This window comes from Zonotrichia leucophrys, chromosome 28 (assembly GCF_028769735.1).
Source record: "Zonotrichia leucophrys gambelii isolate GWCS_2022_RI chromosome 28, RI_Zleu_2.0, whole genome shotgun sequence".
NCBI lineage: Eukaryota > Metazoa > Chordata > Aves > Passeriformes > Passerellidae > Zonotrichia > Zonotrichia leucophrys.
Window position 1 is genome coordinate 4,516,640 of NC_088197.1, and position 18,845 is coordinate 4,535,484.

The window sequence follows — 18,845 nt, forward strand, 5'->3', positions numbered from 1 at the left end:
CTGGTTTAAATCCCTGATGCCAGAGGGGAGCTGTAACCCTTCGGTGGGCTCGGAGGTGGTTGGAGTTTTGTCCCCATGTCCCCAGAGAGGGCGGTGGTCCCTCCTGCGAGGGGTGGGAGTGGCACAAAGATGCTGGGATGCTGCTCTGCTCCTTGGGCTTTGAACTCTGCTTTTTTTTTTTTCCCGGAGCCCCGTCGGGACAGGGGTGATGGGCAATTGCTTTTTGATGCTTGGCTCTGCCTTTGTCAGTGGACATCTGGTGCCAGGATTGCTGCTGTCGGGGCTGGGGGTGGGCTGCAAGGCCGGGAATTTGATGGATTAGTGTGGTTGGAGGGCTGGGGGAGGGGACGGGTTGGGTTTCAGCTCTCCCCGCAGGTAGAGAGAGAATTTGGGGATTAGGGGCAAGCTGCAGAGGGGGAGGATTCGGAAGAAAATATTCTTTCCTGTTTTCCCCGAAGAGATGACATTTGTTTGCTCTGGGAGGCAGCACAAGGGAAATGGCTGTGTGTCCTGAGCAGGGGATGAAAAAAATCCACAGCAAATCTGGTTCTGGTGTGTCCCCCCAGCTTTGTCACCCCTGGGAACCCTCCTTGCTCGTGCCTGGCTTCGGGGTCACTCAGTTCATTCCCTGCTGCTTCCTATGGATTCAATAACCTTCTTCTCTCCCCGGAGATCAGCTTAAATTAAAACTTTATCCTTTACTTAAGGAAGCAAGCAGGCTCTCCCCATGCTCTGTGACAGGATCTGGGTACTTTGCGTGGCCCTGTCCATCTCTGTCCCTGAGGTCACCAAATGGGGATTGGCAGCTCTGGAGGGGCACATGGGGCATCTGCTGATCTCCTTGAGGGAAGGAGTAGGAAATTGGGGTTTTTTGGGGAGGTGGGTTTTTGGGGGGCTGGGTTTGTTCAGGGCTGTGGTTTTTTGGTGCTGTGTTTTTTGGGGTTGGCTTTGTTTTGGACTCAGTTTTTTTGGGGCTGGGTTTTTTGGGGTTGGTTTTTTTTGGACTCTGTTTTTTTGGGGGGCTGGGTTTTTTGGATCTGGGTCTTTTTGGGGGCTGGGTTTGTTCAGGGCTGGTTTGTTCCATGTGGGAAGGATGTTGGATTTTCTTTACGTCTTTTCCATCAGAAACTGAGAAAATTTGGAGCCAGGAGGAGCAGGAAATTTGTGTGCAATGGAGGGAACATTGGGATGAGATGAGGATGGTGTTGCAGAAGATGAAATGAGGAGTGTTGGTACTCTGGGGTCTTTGGTCCTTCCTTGTGTTGCACGATGCCAAGGTGCTGAACTGCCTTGAGAATTTTGGTTTCTTCTCTGTGTTGAACAAAGTGGTGACCAAGCAAAGTGGCAGTGCAGCAAACCTGGTGTCTGCAAGGTTTCTGAGGACACAAAACCTTTACATATTGGTCTGAAGATGACAGGGGAATGAAAAATAAGGGATAAAGTTACAACTCTTATCCTGAAAATGTGTTTATTTAACTTTAGCAGCAAAAGGCAGAAAAAAAATCTGGGGGAGGGGGGGAAGGAGGGAAGAAGTGACTATAAAAATGCGTGCAGGGAAGTGAACAGCTGTGTCCTGTGAAATGGGAGCTGCTGGGATTCAGAGGATTATGTCACTAACCAAGACCTGGTGTTTGCTCTGGAGCTGAAGGCTGGAGCCCCAAGCATGAATTGGAGAGGAAGGGAAAATCAGAATCACACAATGGCTGGGGCTGGAAAGGACCTGCAGAGCTCCAGCAGCCAGAAGAGCTCTGGTTTTGCAGTGGGTCCTGTTCTGGGAGTGCTCTGGTGCCATTCACGCCTTGTTCCTGGAGCACTGAATATGTGTGCAGGAGAGAAAACTTGGTTATTTATTTTTATTTTATTATTATATTTATTATGTTTATTTATATATTATATATAAATTTAATATTATTTATAAACATTTTATATTATCTTATATTAATATATAATATATAATATATAATATAATATATAATATATAATATATTATATATAATATATAATATATAATATACAATATAATATATATTATATACAATATACAATACAATATATTATATATTATATTATATTATATATAATATATACTGTATATTATATTATATATATTATGCAATATATAATGTAATATATTCTATATTATTATAGAATTATAATAATATATTTTATATTATCAATATCTCATTATTTATAAACATTATATATTTCTATAAATTTTATTCTTATTTTTATTATATTATTATTTATTCTATTACTATTTATTGTTTATTTATTATTTTATTTCATGCTGGAGAATCTAGAAATTCTCCAGCATTTCTAGATTTGATATTTGAATGGCACAGCAAGCCATGGGCACGTTCTCCTCTGTGCCAAGCAGTTCTGGCTTGGATCAAGGAGAAGCTTCACCCAGACAGGTAATTCCTCCAAAGCTCTGCCTTTGGGTGCTGCAGGACTCGATGAATCACCAGAGCCTGACGTGTTTGATGGTGGCAGGGCTGTGCCTGCAGGGAAGGAATCGCAGTCCATTACCACGAGTCCATTTCTCTCTGAGGGTGGAGCGCGGTTCCCGCTCGTGGGCCATGAAACACCTCTGACAGCAGCTCCAGAGCAATATCCCCCGTGAGTGATGGCCCCAAACCTGCTTTATGCACTGCCCTGAGAGGTGGGGATGTGTAAATCCCATCCTCTGAGTGATTTAGCCCCGGGTGCTGTTGTGATTCAGAATGAATTTCTGTCCGCGCTTCTCCGCCGTAGCAACTCCTTGTAAACCGCGAGGAAATTGCGGCAGCCCCTGTGCCAGGAGGATGTGGCTGTCCCTTTGTGTCCCCTGTGCCAGCACAGGTGGGTTTGGTGCCAATCCCAGTCTGTCTTTGGGATGGAGAGATCCAAATCCATCCCTGTCCCCAAGCAGGGCACACCTTCCATTGGGCTGAAGAGGGCAGGTGCTAAAAGTGGCTTTGGCTTTTATGCAGAGCCAGTGATGCTTAAGACAGGTGGGAAATTTTAGGGTTTTCAGCAAGTTTTGTTGGGCAAAAAATTCCTTTGGCAGGTGTCTCATGTCCAGTGTGAAATTTGTGACATTTCAGTGGATTCAGGGTGATGGGAGTGGGTGACTTTTGCTTCACACCTTGCTGCCACTCTGGGGAGTTGATTTCCTTCCCTCCTGCTTTGGGGAAGAAAACGTCAAAGTCAGGAGAAAGACACATTTTTATTTGTGGCAAGGAATAACCATTAATATTAAAACTGGAGATTTATTTTTATTTTAAGATTAGTTTTGCTTCTTGGCTGTACTCTGCTTTAGGTCTGGAATTGCTCTGGAAATGCAAGTTTAGGCAAACCCAGAGAAAAGGTGAAGTGTGGACTCCACTGTGATGTTTTCCTCATGATTTGCAGAACTCTTCTCGTGCTTCACCATTCTCCTGGCTCTGCTTAATGTCCAGGACTTGGTTGTTCCTAAAAATTTAAAGGCTGGGGTACTGAAAAGAGATGAACCCCAAAAACCCTCAATCCCTGTTTGAGGCTTTGGCTCTCCTAACACAGACCTTCTTACAAATTCCTAAATCTTACAAATTCCAAATGTGGGTGCCTTCTTACAAATTCCTAAATCTACCTGTATTCATTTCACTGTTCCAAAGTGAAAGAATTTTTTTTTGAGAAAAAATCTGCATTTGCTGTTCCTTGCCTGTAACCAAGCGTGGTTTGTGGATAACCAAATAAAATTCTCAGTTCAAAGTGTTTCAGCAATGTGTTAAAGTTTATGGAGCATTTAACAAACTTTTTTAGTGTGCAATAGTTTATAGTGCCAGCAAACAGCCAAGTGTCACATCAAAGTTGTAGTCTTCTCTCACTTAATGGCTCAATGTTTAGTGCTTTTTTCCAGTTTATCTTGGGTGGCTTTTCAGCCCACAGCTCAGAATGGCTTTTCCTTTCCCTTTTTTTTCTCCCCCAAAAACTCTAAAAGTCAGATTATGGATACTGATTTAGGGCCCACAATTCAAGCCAAGTGCTTGGATTTATTTTTATCTTTAAAGAAAGAAAACCACCAAAGGCAAATAATCCCAGTGAGCTGAGTGGAGTTCTGCTGGGCTGGGAGAGCAGAGGAGCAAATGAAATCTGCTCCCATCACAGGTAGGGATAATTTTGCCATCACCTCTTGCAAATCCTGAATGATTTTCTCTTCCCTGTGTTTGCAGCTGAGCCTGAGCCCACTGACACCAGTGGGGCTCCACATTTGCTGCTTTTTGCCCAGATTTTGGGAATTGCTCCCGTTCTGGGCTGGAGAGGATGGGCTTGAGGGAGCTCTGTGAGGGTTTTCCTCTGCCCAGCTCCTGCAGGAGAGGAATAAGGAGGGAATGTTCAGGAATCTGAGCCTGCAGAGCAGCTGCTGCCATCGGGAGTGTCCCAGAGCTGGGGGCTGTCACTTCCACTAAACTCAAACTAAATAGGTGTAAAAACTCAGCGACAGTTTCTAGATAATGCATCATAAACCATCTGATTCCCTTTATTGTGAATTTAATTATGATAATGCACACACGTATAATCATGTCTGTGCACAAGATCCGTGCAGTAGCACGGGGTTTATATAATATTATAAATAATGAAACCTGAGCTGTGGCAAGAGCTCCCTGTAGCATCCCTGCAAATGGGAAGTCTCCTTTTCCACATGAGTGACACAAGGGCTGGGTTTTGCTGATTTTCAGCCATTTCCAGGGGGCTGGGCTGTGGTGGCAGGGGTGTGATTTTCGTCACAGCCTGCGTTTCGCTCTGAGCTTGCTTTGGAAATTTCCTGTGGAGGGGAGGACGGCGTAAAATGTCTGATTAATGCTGATGGGATCTGGCTTTGGCATACCCAGTGAATTGGGGTATGAGAGGCATGTAAACAAATTTGAAAAGCAAAATAATCTGCTTGTGCATTATTGAAAAAACAAGCCAGTGTGCAGCAATAGAATGGGAGGAAATGCCATTTTGGGTTTCACACGGCAAAACCCCTGCACGTTCCCGCCGTGATTTATATAATTGCCAAACGGCTTTGATGGCTTGATGGAATTACAGCTCCGCATCACACGATGGATAATCGATCAAAATAAACGGTGTTTACCCCTCTGTGTGTGAAACAGACACATCTGAGTGGGAATTCTCCCTCAGCGCTGGCATTTGTGCTCAGTTTCGGGTGTGATTTTGGGATCTGATATCTCTGCAAGCCTGACCTCACCTTGTAGGCTTCAAACTCCTGCTGCCTTCAGCAGGGGCTGTAGTAACTTGCTTTTTCAATGGTGCGTGTAGGAACATTTCTGCCTAAATATGCAGTGGGCTTGTTTGTTTAAATATCTCAGAGATTCAAACCACAGCGAGGGAGGCAGGAGGTGCCAACACCTGAGCTCCCTGTCAGGGCTGGGTGAAGCTTGTGGGTGAAATTCTGCCTTTCTAGGCAGGCTGGGAGCTGGGCTTGGCTGGTATTAAATGGGCTGTTCTCTGCCTCATTTGCTGCACAAGTTATTGGAGTTTTAGTGTCTGGCTTTAGAAGAATTTCTTACCCTATTTACCAGATGTGCTGCTGTGGGATGTGAAAACCATTTTCTGCAGGGTTTCTGGAGTAAAAATTAAACCCAGTTTTGCAGGCAGCCGTGGCTGGGGTAATGGATGGTGGTTGATATTTGTGTTTAAAGAGGTGGCTTTGCAGGAGATGCTGCTCTTTGTTGCTGCAGAAAGCACAATTCTGTCCTCCCAGTGGCTCTTTCCCTCTTGCCTACCCATTTTCAGCCTGTTTCTATGACTCCAGGAGTTTTTTGGGAGCTCAGTGTGGGTTTGAGAGGTTTCCCCATCACTGCAGAGCTTGGTTCAGATGCTGAGGAGAGGAACTGGAATGGAGGGGCTGGGCTTGTTTGTTTAAATATCTTATATAAATATATATCTTGTATAAATATCACAGCCCCCCAGCACTGCCCCTTCCTCCCTGGCTCATCCAGTTGAGGGGATTTTTGGATTTTTGGCCTCTCTCCATCGCTGTCCCCAGAGGATCCCCTCTCCTCTCCCTCCTCGCCTCGCTGTAAGGGGATCACAGCTGCTGAGCAAATGTTAAGATAATGGTGTTATTACGGAGTAATTATACTGCAAGTTATTGAATTAAAAGTGATGAGGCTGAGTGGGGAGAGGAGGGAGAGCCTGGGTGGGAGAGCAGGGAAGGTGGAGAGGGAGAAAAGGAGAAAACCTAATAAATTTCCTCTTGTCGAGAGCCCCTCGCTGCCGGGACTGGGGCTGAGGATGAATGAAAGGGAAGCTCAAAGAGCTAATAAATAAACCATTTCCCTGAGAATAGAGGGTATAATTAGAAACCGTGGCCCTGTGGTTTTGTGCCTGCCCCGGGGTGGAATCTGCTCAGCGCTGTGCTGTGGTGATAAAACAGGGAGACAATGTGGAGATGATGTCGCACAGTTGTTAACTTTTGAGGAGGGAGATGCTTTGTTCCTCTCTTTTTCTAGGAAAAAAAATATAATAATAATAAATAATTTAGGCTTTATGTTGCAAAACTTCAATAACTGACTATACCCTGGGGCCTCTCCATCAGCAACTCTGGCTGATCCTGCATTTTCCTTTCTGTGTATTTTCTTGGACGGGGAGGGTGGTTTTCACTGTAGACCTTAGAAAACTTTGTTTCATTTTTCTTATTTTTTTACCTCTCAAGAGAGCCAAACCTGTTTGTTTGTTGGGGTTTTTTCCTATTTCCAGCTGAGCTTTATCTACAAGTTGAACACCTCCCATCCTCTCCAGCCACAGCATTGGTGTAGCTGTGCTCCAGGGGTGTTTGGGCACATGCCAGGGATGCCCAGGGTGGGATTGTTGGGGCTGAGCAGGGCCAGGGGTTGGGCTGGGTGATCTCTGTGGATCCCTCCCAGCTCAGGGTGTTCCATGGCTCCATTTTGCATTTTTGGGATGGAGATAACGAGTGCTGTGGGCTCCCCTAGAGGATGCAGCAGGGCTTAGAGGATGGCAAACAGTGCCAGCATCACCTGGCAGTGCCAGGCATCACGGGGAGGACATGGGCACGGTGCTTTCTGTGGGTCTGGACAGGCTTTAACACCCCCAGGCTTTCCATGGTTTAAAAGATAAATAACTTGCTGTGTCCTTGCCCTGCCAGCAAGGTGCACCCTGTGTGCTGCTGCTTCTGTGGACAGGAAAGGAGGCAAAAACTGCTGGAATCTGGGGGAAGAAGCAGCCTCCTGCTGCCCTTCAGCCTCCCAGCATCCTGGGTGAAAAGAGGATTTTCCATGATGCTCAGGGCTGGTCCCCCCACGCGGTGTTTGTGAAGATTTAAGTGATTCTCTCTCAGAAGCTCTTTGGTAGGTGTTAGAGAAATGTGGAGTGTTTACCTTACTTTACAGTTTAAAAAGCCCTAATAAAATACACAACAGGAGTGTTAACAATGAAACTATTTTGAGGATTATTAAGCTGTTATAAAAGAATGGAAGGAAATCTGCCTGGCATTATGTTCTGTGCCACTAGATATTTAAATTAATGCCTTCCTATAGCGGCTCCTTCAGAAATCTTTAAGGCACTTAATCATCTTCAGTGAATTAGATACTTGGTGGTGTTAAAAAGCTCTTCAGCATCCTCTGTTCACTGAGCAGGGGGGGAAACTGAGGCAGAGAGATTTGGGCAGCATGGGAAGAGTAAAGTGGGAATTTGATTCTCATGGGTTGGCGTGGTGTGTGATGGAAATACCCTGGTCCAGCAGTGCTTCCTGGGACTGCTGGGTCCTGATCTTTTCCCCTTCCCTCCTCACCCTGTGTCAGGATCCAGAACATCCCTCTGACTGTCCTGGACTGCCCAAGCCCCTGCCAGGGGGCTCAGAGACCCTGGCACGGAGCCCAAACACCTGAGGGTTTGATTATTACCAACCTTAGATGAAGATCAGCAAGCCACAACAGTTTAGGTAGAATAATAATGAAGTTATTACGGTGTGGAAAAGTGGATTTTAGGGTTTTTGGTATGGGGGTTCAGGAGGCAAGATGGAGGGAACTGGATGTGTCCAGCCTTTCTCCTTCTTCTTCTTCTTCTTGGCCTCCATCTCCTGCTCTGATGTTGGCACAAGTTGGGAATGGCAAATATCAATAATGGCCAGAGCAACAAGCTCCAGTGGTGTCGGAATTCAGGAATTCCCTCTGGCTGTCCTGGACTGCCCAAACCCCTGCCAGTCCAGAGCTGCTGAGCCAGGGCTCTTCTCTTCCAGCTCAGAAAAGGGACCTGGGCTGGTGGATTCCTTTGGTACGTGGAGGAACACGCTGTAGATATTCTGAAAAAAGCCAAAATCAAATGGGAGAACAGGTACTGGAGCTCTTTGAAAGTTCTTCAAAGAGACTCTGTCAATGTGAAACTCCTATTTATGTTTTTGGGGTTTTTTTTTTTCTCTGCCTCCTCTTTTCTTTTGTTGATACAATCTTGGAAGTGGGAGGAGGATTTACAAAAATGCTTGTGTTTATAAGCTGCTGCTTCAGACACCTTTTTTCCCCTTGTAAATATTGCGCAAGGAGCCAAAAAAGAAAAACACAGAGACCAAGCAGAGGAAAGTCCTCGTCGGAGCATTCCTCTGATCGCTTCAGAACCTGAAAATCAGCTTTGTCCTGGGCTGTGCTGCACATGTGCCCCCAGAGATGCACCAGGGACAGGCCTGTGAAACCAATCCCAGCTTTTACAGCTCTGCTCTGAAGGGCTGCAGGGACAGAGCAGGGGCTCAGCACCACCAGGGCACCTCCAGAACTCCTCTGCTCCTTCCTCAGGTGGATTCTGGCTGGGAAGGAGTGCACTGGGCACATAAAATAGCCTGAAAGTCAAGGGAAGAGGAGCATCCAGCCTGAGCTGTGCTGGACCCCATCAGGACATCCCCCAGGCCAGCACTTCAAGCAATAAAAGTGAGTTTTTTGGAAGTTTTGTGCCCCTGTTTTCACACTGGGGTGACATGGATGGTGTCCAGACCTGGCACAGGCAGCCAAGGGGAGCTGAGGAAGGTTTGGATTTACTGAAATAAGCGCCAGAAGCTTTGTGGATGCTCCTTTTGTTTCCTCCCTGGTTACTTGCAGGCTCTGTATGGGCTGAGCAGCCTCAGGAGGAGAAAGTTATATCAAAGCAGACTTAAATTTCCCTGCAAAACAACAAGTGAGGGCAGAACTTGTGGGGTCCCTTGGCTTTTCCTTCCCTGCCTGGCTCGTGGGAGCTCCATCTGTGCTTTGGCTGCTGGGCAATGCCCAGACAAGCTCAGGCTAAAGCTGTGCCAGCCCTGGGTTTGCATGGAGCAGGGCTCTAAAATAAAATAAAATAATGTTTTTCTTGGGGATTCGCTTTGGCTGAACCATTTGCAAAGGGAAGAGGGAAAAGGGAAGAGGGAGTGGGCCATGGATCTGTGCTGGCAGGGAAGGGTTTAATTACAGGGAAGGATGTGGAAACTCGTGTGCTGGAAGGCAGCAGGGAAATATGTGGGGTGATGGAGCTGGGCTGCAGCTCATGGTTCTTGTGCTGTGTCACAGACATCTTTTCATTAAAAATCCTTTCCTTAGGATTTTTTCTTCCTGAGAAGCCTCAGGAACAAAATGTAAACATTGATTATCTGCTGCTGTGGAATGCAACAGGTGCATCTGGGATTGGTCTCATGTGGTTGTTTCTAATTAATGGCCAATCACAGTCAGCTGGTTTGGACAGAGAGTCCAGCCACAAACCTTTGTTATCATTCTTTCCTATTCTATTCTTAGCCAGCCTTCTGATGAAACCTTTTCTTCTATTCTTTTAGTATAGTTTTATTATAATATATATCATAAAATAATAAATCAAGCCTTCTGAAACACAGAGCCAGATCCTCATCTCTTCCCTCATCCTGAAACCCCTATGAACACCACCACAGTGCTGGATCACTGGTGCCCATTTCCAGCACCTTCACCTTGGTTTTTCTGGCTTGCAGAAAAGCTGGAAGGGTTTGAGGACCTGAGCTCAGCTGCTCTGGATGTGTCTCCCTGGGAGCTATGGAAAGCAGCACTTGCAGTCCTGTTTGAACTTGTTAGTTGACAAGTTAAAAGGTTGTTTTGACCCTTCGGGATATATATTTTTTTTTTAAAGAATATTTCTTTCACCTCCCTTCTTGCAGCTTTATGAGAGGGCCAAGGCAGGAGCTTTGTACCCACAGTAGGAGTGTAATTACAGCAAGTCTGGGCGAGTGGCTCTCCCCCAGGGCTCTTGCAGAGTTGGGTTTTGCTTCTCTTTTTTTCCCCTCTCCCTGCTCCCTGTTATTGTTCTTGTCCCTCCACCTCCTTTTCTGGGGAAAACTCTTTGGGTTCTGATATTCCCTTGTGCAATTTTCCATTTCCCTGTGCTTCTCCATCCCACCTGGAAGCTGGATTTGTCTGGCATGAACTGGGTGCAACTCCACATTGGTTCTGCTGGGAGAGCAGTGCTCATCAAAGCCCCTTAATTCCCAATTAGTCTGTCTACCCAAGGCTTTAAAATTGGTTAGATAAAGCGCATTAGAGTTAAATCTGAATTAACCTTTCCTGGCACAGGCGACCCCTGGGGAACCCCAGGGGCAGCAGGGCTGGTTCCCAGGGGGGAAAACCCTTCCTGGGCCAAATGGGGGCATTTGGGGGCATTTAGGGGCATTGCCCTGGTGGGACACCCAGGGCTCTGAGCTGGCCCTGGCACGGGGCTGCTGGGCTGGGGAATTTTTAGAGAAGATCAAAGTGGTGGCAGGAGCGAGGTCTCCATCCCAAAGCACTCGGACTCTTTAATTATGTTCTTGGTTTGGAGGATTATATGGTTCCTAAGCACAGCTAGAGAGGTAATTGCACCTCTGGGTGCAGATGGGTGGTGGCAGAGGCTGTGTGGGGGCAGGATCAGTGAGAGGAGAGGCAGGAATGGGCTCCTTGGAGCTGCTGGAATTAGCATTGCACCCCATGTTCCATCCTCTCCATGGTGCTCCACAGCCCCAGGAAGGAGGGGACCAGCCCTGGGTGTCACCCCACTGCCATTAATCCCTGCTTTTTGGGGCAAACCAGCCCTTGGGCCCTCCCTGAGTCACCCACAAAAATCGTGGTTGTGGTTTGCCCCTGCCAGAATTCCCCTTTACCCACTTGGAGCTGATTTCAGCACAATTGCTGACTTGGCTTTATTAGTTTCTTCATTATCTTTGGAGTGCTGCCAGATGTCCTTGTGGCCTGTAAATTCTGCATTCTTTGCATCCATTATCAGTGGTACATCCTCCTTTCCAAGCTTTGTTAACCTCCCTCTAGCTCTGAGATCATGAGGAGCATGTCCAGCCCTAAACTTTAACAAGGCAATTCTACCAGCAAGTAATTTGTTTTTCTAACACCTGGATATCACTTAGAGCTTGTTTGTTACTCTGTTTCGTGGATTAAATCTCCCTTTTTTTGCTGATTAGGCTTGAAAGCATACAAAGGCCAAACATCAAAGAACATTCTTACTTAAGAGAATTTTACATATTCCACATTTTGCAGCACCTGGGTGCAATAGCCAGCGCAGGTTTTCTGGAGGTGGTGGGGATGTGCCCCTGCCTTTGGCTGGGGTGTGCCCTGACCTGCACTTGGCTCCATAGGGAGGAAAGACATTTAAAAAGTGTTTCCACATTTGTACCTTGCACTCTGCTTGTGAGTGGGGAACCAGCAGGGAGAGCCTCAGCTTTCTCTGCATTTCCATTTCCTTGCCTTGATTTCCAGCTGTAATCCTAATGCATGTCTTGCCTCTGTGTGCTACCCAAAATAATGTTTTAAAGGGTGAAGCAGCACCATTCTCTTTTCAGTGCCTTATTTCAATACAGACAAGCTGAAATATTTGGGGTGTGCTTTTCTTTTAAAGCATTTAATTAAAAACAAAACCCCTGGAGCCCTGCGTTGGCAGCTTTGTGCGTGTCCCCACATTTGCATGGCTCCTGTGATTGCACAAGGAGGCTCCTCCAGGTGGGACCTCATTGTTCCAAGCTCTTCCCGCCCCATCCCTGGAGCCCTGATGTTCTTGGGATCTGCAGCTTTGCGCTTGGGGTGAGTCCAGCAAACTCTTTTCTTGGGAGGGAAACCAAAGGTCCTGGTGATGGGAGGGACAGCTGGAGCTGGGGGATAGGAGAGGGACTCTGGAGAAAACAGCTGGGATTGAATGAGGAAATTTGGGCTTCAAATCCACCTCCAGCTGCAGCTTGTGGAGCAGTTTTGCAGAGCCTTCCCCCTCTGGTTTAACCCTTGACATGGCTGAGTGCTGGAGATGGGAACTTCCCCCTCCTCTTCCTCGCTGTTCCCAGTGTGAACCCCCCGAGCAGAGCCGCCAGCTCTGTTTATTGAACACAAATAGGAGATAAAATACTGGAAAACTCATTTTTTCATGCTCATTGGTGGGAAAGATTAAAATTATGCAAATCCTCGGCAGCGAGCTTGGTGCAGAGATAAGGGGATGTTCAAGTCAGCTGGCTGCCTGCTAATTCACTCATTGAAAACGAAATGAGCAGGAAAGCTGCGAGCTGGGGTTCCTGTGCTGGGAGGGAGAAAACAAAGAAAAACCCTTTTTTGGAGCTTCCATGCTGAGATGCTCAGGCTAGAATCACGTGTGTGCCCAGTGCCTGGGGAGCTCTGGGATGCAGCACCTCCATCCTGGACAGGTGTATCTCCAGCCAGTGTCTCATCCCCATCCCATCCCCATTCCCATCTCAATCTCATCCCATTCCAATCCCTATCCCATCCCCATCCTATCCCCGTCTCCATCCTTTTCCCATCCCCATCTCAATCTCATCCCATCCCATCCCCATCTCAATCTCATCTCATCCCATCTCCATCTCCATCCCAATCCCCATTCTCATCCCATTCTCATCCCATTCCCATCCCATCCCATCCCAATCCCCATCCCCACCTCAATCTCATCCCATCCCATCCCCAATCCCATCCCCATCCCATCCCCATTCTCATCCCATTTCCATCCCATCCCATCCCCATCCATCCCCATCCCATTCCCATCCCATCCCCATCCCAATCTCATCCCATCCCATCCCATCCCATCCCATCCCCATCCTCATCCTTTTGCCATCCCCATCCCATCCCCACAGGCACACTGGCTGGAGATACACCTATCCAAGGTGGAGGTGCTGCATCCCAGAGCTCCCCAGGCACTGGGCACACACCTGATTCTGGCCTGAGCATCTCAGCATGGATCCTGCACCAAAAAACGTTTTGTTTTTTTTTTCCTTCACCTGCCTCCAAAAAAGGATTTTTCTTTGTTTGCTTTCTCCCAGCACCGTGAAGGGCCTCAGGTCTCAATGACCTGAGATCCCCTGATGTGGTGGTTCTGGGGGTGAACCAGGTGAAATCTGCCACCTTGGTCCCTCACTGGATTTCACCAGCAGAGCAAGGCTGGGAATTGAGTGGGAAACCGCCAAATAGGAGCAGTGCTGGTCCTGGTGCTTTCTGCTGCCCCTCTGTGGCTCTGGGGGGCTGCAGGAGGCACAGTGGGCTCAGCAGGACGTTCACCAAGGTGCTACAAAGGTTCTGCAAGGCAGGGCAGGGGCAGCTCCGTGGGTCTGAGCCTCCCCCAGCATCCCAGTGGTGCCATGGGGGAACCAGTGCCCATCTCCCCCACCCATCTCCCAGCCACGCCTGCTTTGTGGTGGGAACCAGGAGCTGAAATTCCCTGCATGGGCACGTCAATGCAGAGCAGCAGCTCTGGGGCTTTTCCAGCATGAAAGGGCCCTGTGTGTGTCTGGGGAGCATCAGGGAGTGTGCAGATGTGGTTGTGGTCAGGAAGAAGCGAGGGAAGGAGCAAACCCTGCCCCTCTGACTGTGGGTCTGACTCAGCCCTGAGCTTTGGCTGAAGGGAGCCCAACTCCTTTTGCCTGACTCAGGTTTGTCCAACTCCTTTAGACCAAACTGGGCCTGTAGTGCTGGAGAGAATTAAGGGTCACCCCAGCAGAGGAATTGGGGTGAATAGTGGGGATTTTGCTCACTGTGCTGCCCAGCACAGGCTCCTCAGGCTGTGCATTTATTTCTGGGGATCTCTCAAGGTGCTCCAGGCACAGGGGACACCAAAAACCCCCACAACCCAAAACCTTTCAGAGCTGCTGAAGCTGCCAACCATGCAAAGGCACCCAGGAAACGATGAGGACTGCTCATTGTGCTGGGAGAGGGACCCAGTGCCAGAGAGTGCTTTTGGAAGGGTTTGTCTCACTTCCTGTCAAATCAATATTTATTCACAAATCTATTTGTTTGCTTTTGTCATTGAAAACTCTTGTGGGCTTTTTTTGTGTGTGTGTGTGCGTTGTTTTGTTCCCCTTGTGTATTTTTGGCTGTGCAGTGCTGGCGAGAGGGGCTGCCACAGCCTTTCCTGGCTGCTCTCCTTCCAGCTGCTTCTCCCAGCCCAAAAGGGGTTCTGAGCCTCTTGTGAAAGGTGGCACCTGCCTGGCAGCTCTGCCTGGGCACAGCTTCCTCCCCACTGCCCCTCGTGCCCATGGGCTCCAGGGATGAGGGATGGAAGGGGCTGGCCTCAGTGAACACGAGCAGTGATTTTCCATTTCTGTGTTATGGATCTCAGTGGAGCAGGGGTGTGGAATAGATCAACCGCCCCCCAAAATCATGGGGTGGCAGAGTGGTTTGGCTTGGCAGGACCTTAGACCCCATCCCATTCTACCATTCTACCCCATCCCATGGGCAGGGACCATTTCCACTGTCCCAGGCTGCTCCAAGCCCTTCCAACCTGGCCTTGAGGATCCAGGGCAACCCCAGTTTGGTCCTGCTTGAGTTCCACCATTCCCACCAACCTTTCCCTTCATTTCTGCTCCATTTTCCTGTGAGTGAAACAAATCGTGGCTGGAGCTTTGCTCTCCCTCCTCTGTCCTCCTCCATGCCCTGACTCATTCCTGATGCCAGAGCTGTTTGTTCCCTCCCTGCCCTGCTCTCACCTCCTCCTGGTGCATTTGTGCTGCTGAGGGGATGGGGATGAGGATGGGGATGGAATGGAATGGAATGGAAGGAATGGAATGGAATGGAATGGAATGGAATGGAATGGAATGGAATGGAATGGAATGGAATGGAATGGAATGGAATGGATGGAATGGAATGAGGATGGGACAGGATGAGATGGATGGGATGGAAATGGAAATAGAAATGGGATGGGGGTAATGGATGGATGGATGGGGATATGGAGATGGAATGGAATGGAATGGAATGGAATGGAATGGAATGGAATGGAATGGAATGGAATGGGGATGGAAAGGGAATGGAGGATGGATGGGAATGGAATGAATGGAATGGGGATGGGAATGGATGGGATGGATGAATGGATGAGATGGGGATGGGATAGAGATGGAATGGGAATGGGATGGGATGGGAATGGAAATTGAAATGGAATTGGGATGAGGATGGGGATAGGATAGGAATGGGGGGGGGATAGCTGTGGGGATGGGATGGGATGGGATGGGGATGAGTTTTCAGCCCCTCTACCTCCCTCCCTCCCTGGCCCAGCCCTTTGCCCCTGCCCAGAGCTGCAGGATGGGGACGGTGCCTGACAGAGCTGCAGGTGGAATAACCCAGGGATTTTTGGAGCCAGCTGAGGACCTGCCATGCCCCAGGGTGTGGGGAGAGCTCTGCCTCCTCCTGGGTTTGTCTGCTGAGCCCCATAGCTGGAATATGATTTATCTGCCCCCAGCCAAATCACGCAAAGCTAAATTGAGCTGTGGCAGGCGAAAGTGTGAAGCGTATTATTAGGAACAGGGAGCTCTTGTTCCACAGCTGCTGCTGCTGCTGCCGTTGGTAATTAATGTTTGAGGAATTGCAGATCTTCATTAGGAGAACAATTAGATTAACGAGAGAACTCGAGCCGAGGCTGTAGTGGGAAAGGGCTGGGGGGAGGCTTTAAAAACAAACTCCAATCCCTCCCTGGCAGCCTGCCCCGCTGCTCCAGAGCTGTGCTGGTGCTCTTGGAGGCACTGGGAGGAGATTGGTCTGTGGCAGGCACACAGGGAGCGTGTGGGGGCTTCATTAGGGGCAGGAAAGAAGCAATCCTTGATTGCCATCAATATTTCAGGCAGCCCAGCACCCATTGCTCAGCCCAGCCCAGGGTTATTAGCAGAGAGAGCTCTGGGCAGAGGCTGCTCAGGGCTCTGCAAGGTCCTGGGCTTGCTTCATTAAAAGCTTTAATTGGTGTCCTTGTTGCTGGAATCACTGACCCCTTCCAGGCAAGAGCAGCCTGGCCACGAGGTATCACCTGCAGGGCCTGGCCTTAATTCAGGCCAGTAAACAGCCCTGAAGTGGAGGGGTTTAAGATGCTTCTCATTAATATTCTTTCAGCAAGAGTTGTTTGGGGTTCTCCCCACCCCCTGCTTTCTTCCCTGTGCTGGCTCCATCCATGAACCTGCAGCAGCTTTGCCCTCACACGGACGAGGTGCTCACAGCTGGCTGATGAGCAGGATGCAGCAGGAATTCACTCAGGATAAATGAACCATTTAGAGAGGTTGTAAAACCACAGAAAGTAACGACAGAAGGGAGGTTGGAAGGTCAATTAGTCCCTCTGGCTGGCCCAAGTGTGTTTGGGAGTCGTTGGGAGGCAGATGCATGCCTGGCCTTCCTAAAACTGCAGTGGTGGTGTTCTCATCCTTGGGCTGTGCCCATCCCTGGTGCTCTGGATCATCCCCACCATGCCCAGCTTCTGGTGAAAAGGTTAGCATGGAGGTTTTTAATCTTTTCTGGTTTTAGGAAATTTAACCACAGGAATCTCTTGCTCTCCAGCAAGGTGGGAACCCCTGAGTGCTGCCAACAGCCTGAGCTGGGGTGGTTCCACCTTCTGGTGGAGCCATGGCAGGGGATGGGAGCAGGAGGATCTTTAAGGTCCCTTCCAAGCCAAACCACTCTGGGATTCTGAGGGGAGGCTGTGGCTCAGCTCCCAAAAGCAGAGAGGGTTTGGTACAGGGTGTTATAAATCCCAAAAGTGCTGGAGAGGGGCTCAGCTCCCAAGCCAGCCCCAGCAGAAAGCTGGAAGTTTTGCCTTTCAGGGGACAGCAGATTTCTCCCTTTGCTAATTGATGGGGACAAAAAAAGTTGAATTTCCTGGCGACTCCAGATGGTGCAGTGACAATGAAGCCATTTTCTGCAATATGGTGGCTTCTGCCTGTCCAAGGAGAGATTTGCTGTTGGAGCAGCTCCTGCTTGGCTCAATGCCCCAAAGGTGGACGAGTCACTCCAAGGCCTGGCTGAGGGTCAGGGCCTTGGGAAGCTCCTGCAGCCCTGGTGAACAAGAGGAGAGGAATCTGCTGTTGGGAGGCAGTGCCCTGCTGGAGATGGAGCACGCACATCCCCGTGGCCTGGGGATGCTCCTCGCCTGCCCAGGAAATATTATTGCATGTTTAATTCATGGCCCTGCACAAACATCACTCAGCCAGCCTCCTCCTGCTGATCCTGCTGCTGATTGACTGCCACCAAGACCCCGGGATGATCTCAGCAGCTTGTCAGGAGGAGCCCTTATGCTGCTTTAGAGTGAAATCCAAACCGACGTGCCGAGCAGGTGGAGGCTTCCTGAATGCTGGGTAATGGGGATGTGCTCCCACGGTACTCTCACAAGCTCCTCTCCTACAGCAGCGATGGTACCAACCTCCAAATGCTTATGAATGTTTTAAGGCAGCTCTGATGCATGGCTGGGCTGTGCAGGGGCTGCTGGATGCCAGGCAGTGTGAGCAGCCACCGCTGGGCTGGGCTCTGCAGCTGCAGGGAAGGGGAGGAACACACATTCAGCAGCAGCAAACAGCTGGGTGAGATCAGGCTGTCAGGCAGGAGCTGCAGTGCTCTGGGGATGGTGTTACTCCCAGTTTCTGCCTGGTTAGCAGCCTCTTAATTTTGCATCTTGCACGGGAGATGGAATGGCAGCAGAGCCCTGCCTGGCTGAGCTGCTCACCCCTGGCTTGTGGCATCTGAGGGTTGCTGTGGTTTGTGGGGCTTCACTCAGTGCATGAGGGGGATTTCTGGAGGCAGCTGGAGCTCTCTGCAAGGATGTGACAAGAGCCAGAGGCTTCCCCAGACAGACAGCCCGGAATTAAATCAAGGAAAGCAAGCACAGAGCGTGGATGTGGCTTCCTGACCCCGCTGCTGACCTTGAGCAGTGCAGCCTGAGACTCTGTCCAGTCTCTTCTGGTGTCCACAGGTCTGCAGGGCTCCACCAGCCCAAGCAGTGACCCAGCATCCTCCCAGCTCAGCTCTTAAACTCAGATGAGATCACAGCAGCAAGTGATGGATGGGGTTTTTTCTTTCTCCCCTCCTTTCTTAATCTCCCCTGGCTGGTGGGTCTGAGACACAGGATTCCTGCCAGAGCAAGGGAAGGGATTTGCTCATCTTCTGTCTTGCGAGCTCAGAACCAAATCCTCTTTGTGGAATTTAACCCCCTGTGCTGGCTGGCAGGGCTGGAGCTCCTGGCACGTGGATGCTGAAGGAGAAGGCAGGGTGAGCTCCAGAGGGGAGGCCCAGGAACATCCCAGTGCCCAGGGGTGCGCTCTGAGTGGGGCTTGGTGGCAGCACCGATGGACAAAAGGCATTGCTGGGCCTGTGGATGTGGAGCCACCCTGCCCTGAGCCCTCCCGAGCAACACCCAGGGAGGAGAACACTTCCTAATCACCTTGATTAGCTTTCCTCGCTGGTCACTAATCAGCAGGATGGTGATGAAGGCAGCTCTGTGCCAGGACAAAGAAAGACCAGGCTCTTTATCCTGCTTGCTGCAGCTCAGCAGCCCCTCCAGGCCTGCAGGGGGATTTGCTGGGGGGGTTTGTGGCTGCTCCTCTGTCCCCTCCTCACTGGGGCACAGCCCTGCCTGTTCCACAGGGTGTGAGCAGAGCAAGC

General features: G+C 49.4%; 1 protein-coding gene across 1 annotated transcript in view; it reads left to right on the forward strand.

Annotated features, from left to right (window-relative positions):
• The first annotated feature begins 4,106 nt into the window (after positions 1-4,106).
• Positions 4,107-18,845, forward strand: part of PTPRS (protein tyrosine phosphatase receptor type S) — a 117,702-nt gene continuing 102,963 nt past the window's right edge. Inside the window, exon 1 of the mRNA XM_064734076.1 lies at positions 4,107-4,128. Coding sequence (XP_064590146.1) covers positions 4,107-4,128 — 22 coding nt within the window. The remainder of the gene's footprint in view (positions 4,129-18,845) is intronic.